Here is a 16352-nt window from a genome sequence, read left to right as displayed (position 1 = left end):
AACGAAACGCCCGAAAATTCGCTGTTTTGGTGGCAGTTTTGAACCTGCAACCGAGGGAAAGTATGCCATTTCCCCGCATTTTCTTGTCGCCAAACCTATGTTTCCTTTGGTGCTGCGCCGCCAAGTCCGAATGACGTCACCGCCACTTCCCGCCGACGGATGGGGTGCCCACACTGTGGCACACTGTGGTCAGTGGACCAATTAGGCTGCCGGTAGATGAGTATAAAACCGTCGCCGCGGAGGCTGAGAGTCACACTTGGGTCCAGCAGCTCCAGTCAGCCACTTCATCCCCCACCCCACCACCACCGCCACCATGAACCCCACAGTGAGCAGCATCAACTTTCGGCATCCGCCCTGGCGGGTAGTTGAACCCCGGACCTCGCGTTTCCACTAACCCCTCCCTTGTTGCAGGTTGCCTTCGTCGTCGTGGTGCTGGCCGCAGTGGCCCAGGCCAAGCCCCAGTACCCGCTGGCGGGCGAGCCTGCCTTCGCCCCCGCAGCTATTGCCGCCGCCCCCTCCGTGGCCTACTCCGCCCCCGCCATCGCCGCCGCCCCCGCGGTTGCCTACTCCGCCCCCGCCATCGCTGCCGCCCCCGCGGTTGCCTACTCGGCCCCCGCCATCGCCGCCGCCCCCGCTGTGGCCTACTCCGCCCCCGCAGTGTCCTTCGCGCCCGCCCCCCGAGTGGCCTACTCCGCCCCCGCCGTCGCCTACTCCGCCCCCGCCATCGCGGCCGCCCCCGCCGTCGCCTACTCCGCCCCCAGGGTGGCCTACTCCGCCCCCGCCATCGCGGCCGCCCCCGCCGTCGCCTACTCCGCCCCCAGGGTGGCCTACTCCGCCCCCGCCACCACCTACGGAACCCCCGGCTTCTTCTGAGTGCTGAGAACGTCCTTCTCCAAGGCCTTGGCCGACCACCACCAGTCCGCTGACGAGACGTGAAAAATAAACTGCTGTCCCACCAGATTCACTGTTTCTGTTTCCCCTTTCGGGGGCTGCACCTTGTACCTGAAGGCACTATTGGAAGGGCATCAACGCCGTTTGCAATGAGGCACACATTTTCAAGGGATAAGATCAACATTTTATTCGTAAAATAAAAAATTTATTCACGGCAGCGTTTGTACATTAAATTAAAGCGTTGGCACATGAGAGGGAGAGACAGTCCCAGCGTTCGTCAGTCATCTTGCTTCGGCTCACTGCCTGACGAAAGTCCTGATCCAGTCCACGTACACCGCCACGTTGGTGAGCGCGTACACGTCCCCGCCGTCCTCGTCGCTGAGGCGGGCCGACACGAGGCCGGACAGGAACCAGGAGCCGGCCTGCTTGACCAGCGCGCCGCCGCCGCTGTCGCCCTGCAGGAGGCCCGACTTGGGGACGCCTGGAAGCGGAGGGCGTGCATTGAAAGGAGCGGAAAATTTTAAATCACATTGACTATCGATTATCGAATTTAGTATCGATTATGGAATTAAGTATCCATTATCGAATTTAGTATCGATTATCGAGTTTAGTATCGATTATCAAATTTACTACTATCGATTATTGAGTTTACTATCAATTATTGAATTGACTATCGATGATCGAACTGACTTTAGATTATCCAATCGACTTTTGATTATTAAATCGAATGCATTTTTGACTATCGAATCGAATCGACTTTCGAGTATCGAATCGACTTTTGTTTTTCGAGAACTCCCTTACCCTTTTTCCGCGTCGCGCAAAACTTGTCGTGCGTGACGTAGGCGACCTGCTGCCCGTTGCTGGACATGACGTTGAGGCAGTCCTCGAAGTTGAGTTGCGTTAGCGTCACCGACTGCAGCTCCGTCAGGACTGTGGTCTCGTTGCCCCAGCCGGCGATCTGACAAAATTTCAGTGCGTCGTCAAAGTCTGGTTTCCAAGTGGCGAATTGAAATGACACACGGGTGTGAAACTTCTTTCTACCTTAATGTCCGCTGAGGAGACGGGTTTGACGGTCGGATCAATACAGATGGGGGAAATTTTGTCGTGGATGGGGGCGCACGTCTGAAGCTCCAGCACCGCGATGTCGTAGACCAGCTTGGAGGCGTGGCCCTTGTAGTAGGGGTGCTTGGTGATTCTCCTCGCCTGCAATCGTCAGAAAGTAGCAGGCAAAATATTTTTACGGAATCAGTGCTGTTAAGTGGATGGTTCCAACAGCTTTATTTCTTGTACCTCGGTCCTGTGAATATTTTTCCCGGACTCGGAATCCCAGCCGCTGAGAAACTTGCCCAGGGCGACGAAAATCTTTCCTTCAGGGACACAATGCGCAGCTGAAAATGAACGTAAGGGAGCGGTACTAATTCCTCGTTCGGAGAGCAATCCATTGGTGGGGTCACACGTTCTGTTCGAGTCCCATTCAGCGACTCTGGAGCTCCAAACGCGTCCTTGTCCGCCTCCACTGACCTGTGACGACGACGCAGGGCGACACGAGGCTGCCGCCGCACACGTTCCGCAGGCGGCCGTCGACCTGGATGAAGATGCCGGCGTGCCAGGGCACGGACTCGATGGCGGCCTTGTCGCCGTTCTGCACGAGGCTGGTGACGCCCGAGGCGGCGCGTCCGCAGCTCGGTGGCGGCGGCTGCGACCGGCGGCACACCGCGGCGTCCTCGTCGCTGCCGTCGGCGCAGTCCCTGCGGCCGTCGCAGCGCCGCGCCGCGCCCACGCACTTGCCGTCGCCGCAGCGCACGTCCGAGCGGTCCGCGCACGCCGGCGCGTTGCCTGCGGACACGGTGGCTTGGGTTAGGTTAGGCTCGCTAAATGGGACTCGAACCGAGCGTGTGACCCCACCAATGGATTCCTCGTTCGGAGAGCAATCCATTGGTGGGGTCACACGTCCGATTCGAGTCCCATTTAGCGACTCTGGAGCTCAAAACGGCGTTTGCCTGCCGGACTCACCCTGGAAGGTGACGGGCATGTCCGTGCGCCACTTGTGCGGCACCACGCGCAGCAGCATGTTCTTCTTGTCCTCCGCCGGCACCGTGGCCACCTTGTCGGGGTGGCCCTTCAGCCACACGGCCAGCTCCTTGGGCCGGTGCTGCGCCTCGAACACCTGCTCGCCCTCGGGGAACCACCGCCAGCTCTCCAGGTCGTTCTCGAACGACTGTCAGGCGGCCAGAGGGAACAAGCAGGTCAACGCGAGGCTATAACAGTGGGCCAGAAGACCGGTGGAGGCGGCCAAAACGCTAGACGCGTTTTGAGCTCCAGAGTCGCTAAATGGGACTCGAACCGAACGTCTGACCCCACCAATGGATTGTCTCCGGACGAGGAATCCATTAGTGGAGTCGCACGTTCGGTTCGAGTCCCATTTAGCGACTCTGGAGCTCAAAACGCGTCTGGAGTTTTGTCCGCCCCCACCGGTCTTCTGGCACACTGTGGACTGGGTACTGCCTCACGGCGGGGCGCTCACCTCGGCGTGGTGGTAGCCGTAGTCGCCGCGCGCGTTGGCCCTGGAGAACGCGATGTAGGACAGGTTGTAGAAGGGGTCGTGCCCGGCCACGTACACCACGCTGCAGTTGGTGCTGGTGCACAGGTGGAACTCCACGTCCCGGTGGCTGGCCTTCCGGTCCACGCGCACCGTCACCACGTTGCCGACGGGGAGCACGGTGGCGGGGGCTGCGGACAGACAGACTAGCAGTGGCTCCTCTTGCTGGGGCATGAAGGCGAGGTTCAAGACTCACCAGCGTCGCACACGGCGCGGTCCTCGTCGCTGTTGTCGCCGCAGTGCTTCCTGCCGTCGCAGCGACGCGCCGGGTCGATGCAGTCGCCGTGGTCCAGGCACCGGACCTCCGTGTCGCTGCAGGCCGCGTTGTTGCCTGCGGGGGAGGATGGTCACATCGCAGTGGGCCAGAAGACCGGTGGAGGCGGCCGAAATCCCAGACGCGTTTTGAGCTCCAGAGTCGCTAAATGGGCCTCGAACCGAACGTGTGACCCCACCAATGGATTGCTCTCCGAACGAGGAATCCATCGGTGGGGTCACACGTTCGGTTCGAGTCCCGTTTAGCGACTCTGGAGGTCGAAACGCGTCTTTGTCTCACCGAGGAACTCGACGGGCATGTCGGTCCTCCACCTGAAAGGCACCACGATGAGCTTGTCGCTGGGCTCCTGCACGGGCACCACGGCCGGCTTGTCGGGGTGGCCCGGCAGCCACACTGCCAGCTCGTTGGGCCGGTGGGCCACCTCCAGCACCACCTGGCCCTCACGGAACCAGCTCCAGCCCTTCAGGTCGTCCTCGAACGTCTGCGGGGCGGAACGCAACCAAGTTATAGATGAAATATAGATGAAGGAAATTCCTACGAAGATCGCTCTTTGTTAGATTGAATGCAGCAAGCCTACCGCACAGTACCTCGTGGTGCTTTCTGCCGAAGTCGCCCCTCTCGTTCTCCCCGACGTAGGCGATGTAGGACAGGGACTTGTTGGGGGAGGACCCCGCCACCAGGAGTCCGTTGCAGCCCACGCTGCCGCACAGGTGGAACTCCACCTCGCGGTGCTCCGCCTTCCTCTGGACCCGCACCGTCACCACGTTGCCGACGGGGAGCTCCAGGGTGGGCGCTGCGGCAGAGGGTCAGTACAGTGGCGGCAACGGTTATTCCGCCTTTGATTTTCCAGTGCTAAACGGCCGCTGGATTAGTGGCGTATCGACTCGGCCCATCTTTGATCGCGTGTGCCCGGCCTGGCCGGCCAAGGCGAGGCCCGTTGAGGCCCGGCGAGGCCAAGGCCGTCGGAAGGCTGGACAGCACTTACTGTGTGCGCACGCCGCCTCCGCCTCGTCGCTGCCGTCGTCGCATTGCCGCTGGCCGTCGCACCGCCTGGCCGCGTCGATGCACTGCCCGCTGCTGCACTGGTACTCCTGCTTGGAGCAGGCCGCCGCCTCTGCAACCAGTCCGCGATGAGCCAGCGCAGTGGATTTGCCGGAAGACCGGTGGAGGCGGCCAAAAGTCCCGACGCGTTTTGAGCTCCAGAGTCGCTAAATGGGCCTCGAACCGAACGTGTGACCCCACCAATGGATTGCTCTCCGGACGGACGAGGAGTCCATTGGTGGGGTCACACGTTCGGTTGGAGCCCCATTTAGCGACTCTGGAGCTCAAAACGCGTCCGGAATTCTGGCCGCCTCCACCGGTCTTCTAGCCCTCTGTGCGTCCACCAACTGACACTGGAACCTTAAGTGGCGACTTACCGGTGAACACAGCGGCAATGACCGGTGCACAGGCCAGCAAGACAAAGACACCTCGGGGCAGCATGCTGTGTTGACGGTCCGAGCTCCTGGAGCCGTCTGCGGAGGCTCCTTCGCCGGTCCAGGAACCGTGACCGGTTTTCGCGAGAACCGGCCCGCGCGTCTGTCTGCTGCGCGTACTCCTCGATATTATGATTGTTTTTGTGGTTGGGTTTGCATCGTGACGCACGCAGAGGGCGGCGCCATCTCACTGGCCTCTTCGTAGCTACAGTGTAAGGCCGCCCAAGCACCGAACACTCAGGAGGCAGTCGAGGGAAGCCCAAAATGCCGTCAAAATAGCCGAAATTTTGACTGAAAATGATGTAAAACTTGTCGAAAGTTTTACTAATATGGCGTAAACATTGTCGAAATTTTAACCCAAAAATAACGTTAAAATAATCGAAATTTTTACCAAATAAGACATCCAAACTGTCGAAATTTTAACTAAAAATGACGTTTGTTCTTGTCGAAATTTTGACCAAAATTGGTCATTGACACGAAATGACGTCACAGTGAGGGTTCATCGTATTTGTGCTTTTTTTTGGCAGGGCTATTTTGAGAACTACTCACACATAACGGTGCCCGCGGAAACTCCGCAAGTCGTTGTTTTTGGCGCGAAATCCAGTGTGCCAGTGCAAGCGTACTTGCACTAATTACCCTCTGATTCGTCCGGCCAAGGACGCGCGCGATGGCGGATAGTGCTCGCGAACGCACCACACCGGCAGGACGAGCCGCCGGCTGCACAGTTTCGGGAACGACGACAACAAACGGGCCTCGTTGGACTGGATGAATTCGCCGCTGCGTTCCGATCGCGATTTTTGCCATATCTTTCACTAGTTCGGACAGCGACCGACGGTCGATCGGCAACGCGCTGAGCGAAGACCGCCCGGACACAGCAAGTTCATGTTATGCATACGGCGATGGCGCGCTTCGTGGTCCTCGCCGTCGTGCTTCATGGCCTCCTCGCGGGGGCGGGACCGGCGCCGGTAAGTCCAGTGTAAGTTGTTCCGTGTGACGACAAAGTCCCTTTTTACCCGTGTAGGCGACTGCGACGGGTCGACATCGTTTGTCCGACCGACGATTGTCCGACCTGCCGAAATTTGTCCGACCTCCTTTTCCCTTAAATTTTTGTCCGGCCGACGTTTGTCCGATCGACGTTTGTCCGACCTCAGTTTTGTCCAACCCACTTACACCACCACGCGGTCAGGCTGCAGCTAGAGAGCAACTCGGCGGCGCTCAATTGATCTAACCATCCGCGGCTCACTCTCTATGTCAATCAAGACTGGATGCAGGACAATCCAAAGACATATTTACACAAAATGTATTCAGAGTAACAGAAGTAAAAACAACACTATAAAGAAAATTTCAGCGAAAGAGGGCACCCCGGCGAACCGGCCCTCTTCCCCGCTGGCTTGGTGAGCCAGTGGTTCCCCCATCTCATCACAGGAGCAACCTCAGAGTTAAACCGCAGTGGCCCCGTCATTGGTCACGTCATCTGTGATGTGGAGGAGTCCTCTCATAGTAGGCCAGGCTGCCACCTTTCCCAGTAGTTGGGTTTCGTTCCCGGCCCCCTTCCCACTCAGGGGCCATGCTACTGGTACTCAGGAGTCTGCGTCACCCTGCCCAGCAGCGGAACCACTGGGCTATGAGAGGCACACTGGACGCCGGCCGATTTTGTATACTTGAACCGCCTTCTTGCGATGCAAGCTTGGTCAAAATATTCTCTACGGTGCTGGGTATCGAACCCCGGACCCCGCAGTCGGGACCCGACGCCTCTGCGCTCTCGACCACCACGGCCCATGGGTGACGCTGTGCGAAGGGGAGCCTTTGAAGCCGCTGGTCCGAACCGTATAGTCAGACAAAAAGAGCGGGAAGCTAGTATTCGATCGCTCGATCCGAGTATAGGATTCAGGGATCTCAACACCTTCGGCCACCGTGGCTCGGCGGGTAAGCCGAGTGGCGCAACGGGTCCAAACCGCACCGGGAAAGCCACTCGTAAAATGCAAAGAATTGCAGGGAGTTGAACCCCAGCCCCAGCCCCTAAAGTTGTGCGTCCACGCCTCTGCGCGCTCAGCCACCGCTGTTACTAAACAGTATGTCGTAAGTCCCGCTACTGGCTTCACACTGTGGGATCCCGAGGAAATCATGATCACGCGCAGGGGCTGGGGTTCGACTCCCTGCAATTCTTTACATTTTACGAGTGGCTTTCCCGGTGCGGTTTGGACCAGTTGCGCCACTCGGCTTACGCGGCGAGCCGCGGTGGCCGAAGGTGTTGAGATCTCTGAATCCTATACTCGGATCGAGCGATCGAATACTAGCTTCTCGCTCTTTTTGTCTGACTATACGGTTTGGACCAGCAGCTTCAAATGCTCCCCTTCGCACATCTTCATGTATGGGCCGTGGTGGCCAAGAGCGCAGAGGCGTCGGGTCCCGACTGAGGGGTCCGGGGTTCGATACCCAGCACCGTAAAGAATATTTTGACTAAGCTTGCATCGCAAGAAGGCGGTTCACGTATTCAAAATCGGGCGGCGTTCAGTGTGCCTCTCATAGACCAACAGCGGCGGCTGAGCGCGCAGAGGGGTAGACCCGCCACTTAAGGGGCTGGGGTTCAACTCCCTGCAATTCTTTACATTTTACGAGTGGCTTTCCCAGTGCGGTTTGGACCCGTTGCGCCACTCGACTTACCCGCCGAGCCACGGTGGCCGAAGGTGTTGAGATCCCTCAATCCTATACTCGGATCGAGCGATCGAATACTAGCTTCCCGCTCTTTTTGTCTGACTATACGGTTCGGACCAGCGGCTTCAAAGGCTCCCCTTCGCACAGCGTCATTCATGGGCCGTGGTGGCCGAGAGCGCAGAGGCGTCGGGTCTCGACTGCGGGGTCCGGGGTTCGATACCCAGCACCGTAGTGAATATTTTGACCCAGCTTGCATCGCAAGAAGGCGGTTCAAGTATACAAAATCGGCCGACGTCCTGTGTGCTTCTCATAGCCCAGTGGTTCCGCTGCTGGGCAGGGTGACGCAGACTCCTGAGTACCAGTAGCATGGCCCCTGAGTGGGAAGGGGGCCGGGAACGAAACCCAACTACTGGGAAAGGTGGCAGCCTGGCCTTCTATGAGAGGACTCCTCCACATCACAGATGACGTGACCAATGACGGGGCCACTGCGGTTTAACTCTGAGGTTGCTCCTGTGATGAGATGGGGGAACCACTGGCTCACCAAGCCAGCGGGGAAGAGGGCCGGTTCGCCGGGGTGCCCTCTTTCGCTGAAATTTTAATTATAGTGTTGTTTTTACTTCTGTTACTCTGAATACATTTTGTGTTAAAATGTCTTTGGATTGTCCTGCATCCAGTCTGGATTGACATAGAGAGTGAGCCGCGGGTGTTTAGATCAATTGAGCGCCGCCGAGTTGCTCTCTAGCTGCAGCCTGACCGACCGCGTGGTGGTGTAAGTGGGTCGGACAAACGTCGGTCGGACAAAAATTTAAGGGAAAAGGAGGTCGGACAAATTTCGGCAGGTCGGACAATCGTCGGTCGGACAAACGATGTACACCGGAGTGGCCAGCAATATAAATATTGCCACGGGATTATTTTTAATAGGGTCGGGCAAGTGGGAGGTCGGACAAGTAACATACACCCAATCCAACTCCTCCACCATACAGAGCGTTCTCTGAATGTCTCGCAGGCGCGGCAGCAGCGCACGGAGCTCACGTACCGCGTGCTCTCGGCGGAGCGCTGCCCCGACGTCCAGGGCATGGCCATCTCCAGCAGCAACTCGTCGCTGCGCATGGTGGGCAGGACCAAGGTGGTGTTCGACATCGACTTCATGGTCGAGAGGCCGGCGTCCACCCTCACCAAGGTAAGGCGCGTGCAGAGCTCCAGAGTCGCTAAACGGGACTCGAACCGGACGTGTGACCCCACCAATGGATGGCTCTCCGAACGAGCAATCCATTGGTGGGGTCACACGTTCGGTTCGAGGCCTGCTTAGCGACTCTGCAGCTCAAAACGCGTCTGGAGTTTTGGCCGCCTCTACCGGTCTTCTGGCCCACTGTGCGTAGTTGGCAGTGAACGAGACGCGCTGCCGCGAGCGAGTGTCCGAGGCGACCTGCACTCCGGGCCGCAACTTCGCCATCAAGAGCGGCGTCTGCGCGGTGCTGGGCATGAAGATGATGCCCTGGACCGAGCTGGTGGACAACATGCAGCCGCCTCTGCGGTGTCCCATGAAAAAGGTGCGCGTCACAAACGATTCGTTGAAAAACGTGTGACCCCACCAATGGATTGCTCTCCGAACGAGGAATCCATTGGTGGGGTCACACGTTCGGTTCGAGTCCCGTTTAGCGACTCTGGAGCTGAAAACGCGTCCGGGATTTGGGCCGCCTCCACCGGCCTTCTGGCCCACTGTGTTCCTCGCTGCCGGCAGGGCCTGTTCTCCGGGCGCGGCATCGGCATCGACATGCAGGTGGCCAAGATGACGATCCGGCCCGACGAGGACGTCGGCACCGTGGTGGTGGGCCGCGGCACCGTGTTCGACCAGGACCACGCGCCCTACCTGTGCTTCCAGGTGACGGTGGACTTGGTGCGCGTCAGGGTCCGGACCTAACCAGAGGCCTGGCTCAACGCAGCACTGGCACACAAATGCAATGTATTGTAATTTTCTTTTAGTCATCAATCCATTAAAGAAGTCCAGGTGCTTTGTGGGTCATCACAGCAGCGCGGAGCAAATTATTAAAACTAGCCAAAAAACCTGAAATTATTTTCGTCCGAAAGTTTCAAACGATGCGGCAGTGACGCCGCCGGCGCCGCCCGGCCCGCTTCTGGGGCTTGCAGTCGCTCTGTCTCCCTCGCTCGCCCGCATCCTTGCCGAACGGCACGGGGCGAGGGAACGTGCCCCGATGCCCCCCAGGCCAGCCAGGCAAGCCAGGCCAGACTGATAGGCCTGAGTGAAAATGGCTGGTGCCGGTGGGTGCCAAGGTCTGCGCCCCGTCTATTGCCGGCAACCCTTTCCTTCTCGTTCTGCGACTGCGCGACCCCCTGCCGCCGGCACTGCCAGCACACTGCACTGGCAATGGGGAGTCATTCTCAACCCAAATTTGGACGAAGAAATCTTCATATTGGGCTGTGAAGTAGTTCCCACCCAATAGCTGAGCCAAACTTTCATTCTCGGCAATGACTTTTGACGCATCTAGAAACAGGCGAAACTATACCATTCCTCGGGCACTTTTTTTGCCGTGTGGGAAAGTGAGAAAGGCATGTGGGTGGCGTCGCCGGCTTTGACGCTTTACCGGCATTGGCGTATAAAGGGGCCAGTGCCAGTGACGCTGACACAGACACCGTTGCTGCCCGGCCGCCACGATGCGCCCCTCCGCCGCCATCGCCGTGCTCGTGGCCCTCGTCGCCGTCCTGGGCGCCGCACAAGGTAAGACACACAGTGGGCCGAGGGTGGAGGTGGCCAAAATTCTGCACGTGTTTTGAGCTCCAGAGTCGCTAAATGGGACTCGAACCGAACGTGTGACCCCACCAATAGATTGCTCTCCGAACGAGGAATCCATTGGTGGGGTCACACGTTCGGTTCGAGTCCCATTGAGCGACTCTGGAGCTCAAAACGCGTCTGGAGTTTCGGCCGCCTCCACCGGTCTTCTGGCCGGCCTTCCAGGCATCGTCCGGCGGCGCAGAGGGTTCGGCGACGGCGGCCAGGAGTACGGCTACGTGGACGTCCGCGAGGGCGCGCACATGTTCTACTGGCTGTACTACGTGGAGGGCGGCGACGGCCCCGCCGACAAGCCCCTCGTCATCTGGCTGCAGGGCGGCCCCGGGGCCTCGTCCACCTCCTTCGGCAACTTCGAGGAGATCGGCCCCATCGACTCGGACCTCAAGAAGCGCAACTCGACCTGGGTACGGTCACGGCGCGGCGGAGGCGGCCGAAACCCTGGACGCGTGCAGAGCTCCAGAGTCGGTCAATGTGGCTCTATTTTGAAAGGCATCGCATTTCGGCTCTGATTCTCAAGGTCAAGTACGTGAACGTGATGTTCATCGACAACCCGGTGGGGACCGGCTTCAGCTACGTGGACAGCCCGTCCAAGTTGACCACCAACAACAAGCAGATCGCCTCCGACCTGGTGGAGCTCATGAGGGGCTTCCTGAAGCGGCACCCCCAGTTCAGGGCCATCCCCATGTACGTCTTCAGCGAGTCTTACGGCGGCAAGATGGCCGCCGAGTTCGCCCTCAACTTGTTCAAGGTGGGGAGTGCGCCGTTCGCGCGGTGGACATTGAAGTAGCGAAAATGACGTGTTTTTGTTTTGATCGTTCAGGAGAAGAAGGCGGGAACCATCGACATCAACATTCAGGGGGTCGCACTCGGGGACGCGTGGATATCCCCCGTGGACACCGTGCTCTCTTGGGCGAACTACCTGCTGCAGACCGTACGTAGAGGAAGCTTGATTTAACATTGTGGGTGGCAGTGGCTGAGGCTTGGCTGTGGCAGGGCATGGTGGACACGGAGGGCTACAAGGCGGTGGACAGGCTGGCGCTGCAGACGCAGAGGGCGGTGCTGCGCGGCCAGCACGCGCAGGCCACGCTGCTGTGGTCGCAGACCGAGCTGGCCATCTCGCGCGTCACCCAGGGCGTCTCCTTTTACAACATCCTCGACAAAATGCCCGCCAAGGCCTTCGCCCGCACGAGCGCCGACAACCACACAGGTGGGTGGTCAACCATTTGCTGCGTGCGCGGATTTGGAAACAAAGGCCAAACGGAGATTCTGTAAGACCCGAGACGAGAGGAACCACCACACCGGCCGACCTCCCCGTGCCACCATGCCCTGAGCCGATGCCACAGAAACCCAGATCAAGTAATAGCGCATCGATCGATTGTCTCGAAGTCTGCGCATCGATGAATTGATATCGATTGTCTCGAAGTCTGCGCATCGATGAATCGATATCGATTGTCTCGAAGTATCGATGTATCGAAGTGCCGCTGTTCCCCAGGGCATGGTGGACAGGCGAGGCCACCGGGCCGTTCTCGCGTCCGCCAACAAGTCGAGCACGGCGGTGGCGGCCGGCCGGTGGGTGGACGCGACGCGCCGCTGGGAGGCCGTCGAGGGGGAGATCCTTGCCGCCACCAAGCACGCTGACTTCTACAACATCCTGGCGCCCGTCGAGGTCAAGCAGGAGGAGCCCAGAGACGTAGCCAAGAGCACCAAAGGTCACCTCCCCTAGCACTAAGGTCATATGGCCTTACCTAGCACTGCGTAGCACTATGCGGAGACTGAGGTGCACAGTGGGCCAGAAGACCGGTGGAGGCGGCCAAAACTCCAGACGCGTTTTGAGCTGCAGAGTCGCTGAATGGAACTCGAACCGAACGTGTGACCCCACCAATGGGTTGCTCTCCGAGCGAGGAGTCCATTGGTGGGGTCACACGTTCGGTTCGAGTCCTGTTTAGCGACTCTGGAGCTCAAAACGCGTCCGCGATTTTGGCCGCCTCCACGGGTCTCCTAGCCCACTGTGCGGTGTCCGTTTCCGATTCCTGCGCGTCTATCTTTCCACTGGCGGGCTGTTGCAGACTTCCTGTTCCGGGTCATGTCTGAGAGGATCGCCCCGGACGAGCACCTGGACGAGCTCATGAACACCCGTGTGAAGCCCGCGCTCGGCGTGGTCCCCGAGCGAGTGCGCTTCCGCACCACCAGCGCGCAGGTGTTCAACGCGCTCTACGCGGACTTCATGAAGCCCGTCACTCACATAGGCAAGTCTAGGGTGGCCAAACAAAAACGCAGCGGGTGTGCACTGGCAACGCGTGACGAAAAGCGCAAAAGTTAACTAAACCACTGCCTACAGTGGAGCGGCTGCTCTCAGAGACGGACCTGAAGGTCGTCGTGTTCAACGGGCAGCTCGACCTGATCGTCTCGACTCCAGGTAAACAACCACCGCCCCATCCTCAGCCTGACTAATACGCTCCAGCCAGAGTCGCTAAATAGGACTCTGGAGCTCAAAACGCGTTCGGAACGTTGACACTGTCATGTGTGTGCAGGCACGCTGGCCTGGGCGGAACGCCTAAAATGGCGCAACGGCGACTACTGGGTCACCAAGGCGCCCCGCCGCGCCCTGGCCGTCGACGGCATCCTGGAGGGCTTCGTCAAGACGGCCGGCAAGTTCAGCTTCTACTGGATAAACCGGGCCGGACACATGGTGAGCCACTCACTGGAAAAGAACGCAAACAAAATGGTCGATTTTCGTGGAGTAACTTTGAAACTGTTTCAGGTCCCGGCCGACAACCCCGCCGCCTCCATCGAGATGCTCCGGCAAGTCACAGAGTTCGACAAACGAGAGACGACGACGGCGTTATAATTTAAAAATAGAAAAATATTAAACGATTACTCAATGATTAACTCATTTTTTCTACCCTGAGTACTATTTCTATAGTCACCCACGTGTAGCGTGAATGCAGACACCGCAGCCCAGACGAAAATAGTCAAATGAGGAACGCACGTGGCGCCCAAATTTGATGGTGAACCGACAGGCTGTTTTTCGGCCGTGACGATTGAGTTGGCCCTGGTGACAACGTGGCTCTGTCTCTCTCGCACCCGTGCGGGGCAGTGCGGGGCGCCGCCCGAGAGCGAGAGAGACAGAGCGACGCGGCCACACTGGGCGCCCGTTGACAGGTGGGGAGACGGTCCTCCTAATAAGTCGGCGCGTTAAAGGTTGTCATTTGCGATATGGCGCTCGTGGCGTTGGCACTGCTGGCGCTGTGCTGCGCGCGCGCGCGCGCCCACGTCGTGGAGACGCCGGAGCTGGCGCGGTACAAACTGCAGCCGGAACTGTGGATGTCCTCGGTAAGGAAGTGCACCGCACAGTGGGGCAGAAGACCGGTGGAGGCGGCCGAAACTCCAGACGCGTTTTGAGCTCCAAAGTCGCTAAATGGGACTCGAACCGAACGTGTGACACCACCAATGGATTGCTCTCCGAACGAGGAGTCCATTGGTGGGGTCACACGTTCGGTTCGAGTCCGATTTAGAGACTCTGGAGCTCAAAACGCGTCTGGAGTTTTGGCCGCCTCCACCGGTCCGCTGGCCCACTGTGCCCTGTCGAAGGCACTAGTTTGGCTGGAAACTGCATCGCGCCGCAGACCGAGCTGATTAGCGGCCGCGGCTACCCGGTGGAGACGCACGTGGTCACCACGCCGGACGGCTACCTGCTCGAACTGCACCGCATCCCCTCGTCGCCGAAGGCCGGCAACGCCACCGCGCCGCACCGCACGCCCCTGCTGCTGGCCCACGGCATGGGCTCCAGCGACGAGCAGTGGCTCGTCCCCACGCCCAACCTCGGTGAGCGCAGTGTCCCAGAGTCTCTACCTTCCGCAATATTGACGGAAATAGTCCACACAGGTCTGAGAGTGTACTGTGCCAGTGCCGGGCCCGAAAAGGCGTTCGACTTTTTGTGTCCCAGCCTCTCGAGTTCAAGTTCTAGGGTAGAAGCGTCGTGGGCAGGCTCTTCTAAATGCTGGTGTTTCCCCCGTGCGCCCCACAGCGTTCATTCTAGCGGACCACGGCTACGACGTCTGGCTGACCAACTACAGGGGCAGCTTCTACGGCCGACGCCACACCTCGATCAACCCCAAATCGCCAGAGTTTTGGGATTTCAGGTTCGTCAGTTTGCAGAGTAGTCTGCTGTGACAATTGTAATTGCGGAACCCGGACCGAAAAACAGACGCAAAAAAACGGTTCCTTGCGAGAACGGACGGCTGAAGGACGCGGGTAGGCGCTTCGGCTTTTCCGTATCGGTACAGTGGGGCCGGAAGACCGGTGGAGGCGGCCAAAACTCTAGACGTGTTTTGAGCTCCAGCGTCGCTAAATGGGACTCGAAGCGAACGTGTGACCCCACCAAGGGATTGCTCTCCGAACGAGGAATCCATTGGTGGGGTCACACGTTCGGTTCGAGTCCCATTTAGCGACTCCGGAGCTCAAAACGCGTCCGGGACTGCAGCTGGCACGAGAACGGCGTCATCGACCAGCCCGCCATGATGGACTACGTCCTGGAGGTGACCAAGCGCCCCAAGCTCGTCATGATCGGCCACTCCATGAGCACCACGGCGCAGATCGTGCTGCTGGCGGAGCGGCCCGAGTACGCCGACAAGGTGCTGGCCGGCGTCTACCTGGCGCCCACCGTCTACTTCAGGCACCCCGTCGGCATGATGGACTTTCTGCGCGCCCTGGCCAAGACCTTCCCCTCCCTCAAGGTCAGGATGCCGTCCTCGCGAGCGCGCTGCACTGAGCCAGGCCCGACAGTGTGCTGACCCCGCTCTCCTCCGCAGACCGCGTACAGCCGCTACGTGTCCAACAACCCGATGCCGGGCATGGACCACGGCCTCTTCAAATCCTGCCACCCGCTCACCAGGCGGGGCAAGGCCCGGCCGGTGTGCAGGTTCTTCATCGAGTGGGGGGGAGGGGCGCCGCATCAGCCGGAGGACCTGGTGAGTACCGCCTCAAGGCCGTCTCAAGGCCGTCTCAAGGCCGTCTCAAGGTCATGGCTAGGCCGTCACACGAAGTGCTTGTGTCGCAGGACTTGATGCTGAGGATGATGGGCCACTACCCCACGGGGGCGTCCATCCGACAGGTCATGCACTACTTCCAGGGCATCACGTCAGGTGCGAAACTGTGCAAACTAACGCCAAGTCGCGGTCCCAGTCGAATGCTTTGATCCATCCCGTTCCCTTTCTGCAGGTGAGTTCCGGCAGTACGACTACGGAGCGCAGAGGAACCGGCAAATTTACGGTTCCCGCCTGCCGCCGCGCTACAACCTCACCAACGTCAGAGCGCCGACCTACTTGTACTACTCTGTCAGCGACGGCTTGGTCAGCATGCTGGTGAGTGCTGTCCAATGCCAGCCGCCTGTACCGCCACAGTGTAGGCCCAGAAGCAGCTCTATCGCCATGCTCTGTGTGCAGGACGTCGAGGAGCTGGTGGAGAACCTCCCCTCGGTGAAGGTGCTCGAGCTGCACAAGGTGGGCGGAAACCAATTCAGCCACCTCGACTACATTCTAGCGTCCGAGGACTCCGACTTGTACCAATCCATTCTGAAAAGTCTCGATAAATACACCAGGTAACAGCTTCAGAAACAGCCGAAAGCATTTGAGGGTCCACTGGGAGCCA

The 16352-nt window shown here is 59.3% G+C and overlaps 4 protein-coding genes across 4 annotated transcripts; 3 read left to right on the top strand and 1 right to left on the bottom strand.

Annotated features, from left to right (window-relative positions):
* Positions 1–1187: 1187 nt before the first annotated feature.
* Positions 1188–5268, bottom strand: LOC117644784. Its single transcript, XM_034384402.1, has 13 exons — positions 5183–5268; positions 4750–4878; positions 4352–4557; positions 4044–4245; positions 3687–3821; positions 3416–3621; positions 2905–3109; positions 2606–2727; positions 2413–2533; positions 2182–2279; positions 1933–2094; positions 1693–1849; positions 1188–1372 (listed from the first exon to the last, which is right to left on the bottom strand). Exons 1-13 carry the CDS (start codon positions 5244–5246, stop codon positions 1188–1190), a joined length of 1992 nt encoding a protein of 663 aa, XP_034240293.1. The 5' UTR covers positions 5247–5268.
* A 681-nt stretch (positions 5269–5949) lies between these two features.
* Positions 5950–9925, top strand: LOC117644809. Its single transcript, XM_034384442.1, has 4 exons — positions 5950–6215; positions 8901–9074; positions 9274–9444; positions 9636–9925. The coding sequence occupies exons 2-4, from the start codon at positions 8970–8972 to the stop codon at positions 9813–9815; spliced, it is 456 nt and encodes a 151-aa protein (XP_034240333.1). The 5' UTR covers positions 5950–6215; positions 8901–8969; the 3' UTR covers positions 9816–9925.
* A 540-nt stretch (positions 9926–10465) lies between these two features.
* On the top strand, positions 10466–13588 carry LOC117644807 (retinoid-inducible serine carboxypeptidase-like). Its single transcript, XM_034384440.1, has 9 exons — positions 10466–10631; positions 10869–11107; positions 11221–11451; positions 11524–11634; positions 11697–11910; positions 12770–12949; positions 13042–13119; positions 13235–13392; positions 13465–13588. The coding sequence occupies exons 1-9, from the start codon at positions 10568–10570 to the stop codon at positions 13549–13551; spliced, it is 1362 nt and encodes a 453-aa protein (XP_034240331.1). The 5' UTR covers positions 10466–10567; the 3' UTR covers positions 13552–13588.
* A 337-nt stretch (positions 13589–13925) lies between these two features.
* Positions 13926–16337, top strand: LOC117644808 (lipase 1-like). Its single transcript, XM_034384441.1, has 8 exons — positions 13926–14036; positions 14330–14528; positions 14731–14845; positions 15187–15439; positions 15515–15673; positions 15763–15847; positions 15924–16066; positions 16148–16337. The coding sequence occupies exons 1-8, from the start codon at positions 14028–14030 to the stop codon at positions 16304–16306; spliced, it is 1122 nt and encodes a 373-aa protein (XP_034240332.1). The 5' UTR covers positions 13926–14027; the 3' UTR covers positions 16307–16337.
* Positions 16338–16352: the final 15 nt, after the last annotated feature.

Source organism: Thrips palmi, unplaced genomic scaffold, assembly GCF_012932325.1.
Source record: "Thrips palmi isolate BJ-2018 unplaced genomic scaffold, TpBJ-2018v1 HiC_scaffold_18, whole genome shotgun sequence".
Taxonomy (NCBI): domain Eukaryota; kingdom Metazoa; phylum Arthropoda; class Insecta; order Thysanoptera; family Thripidae; genus Thrips; species Thrips palmi.
The sequence above is the reverse complement of the archived record's forward strand: the minus strand, read 5'-3'. Positions and strand labels throughout refer to the sequence as shown.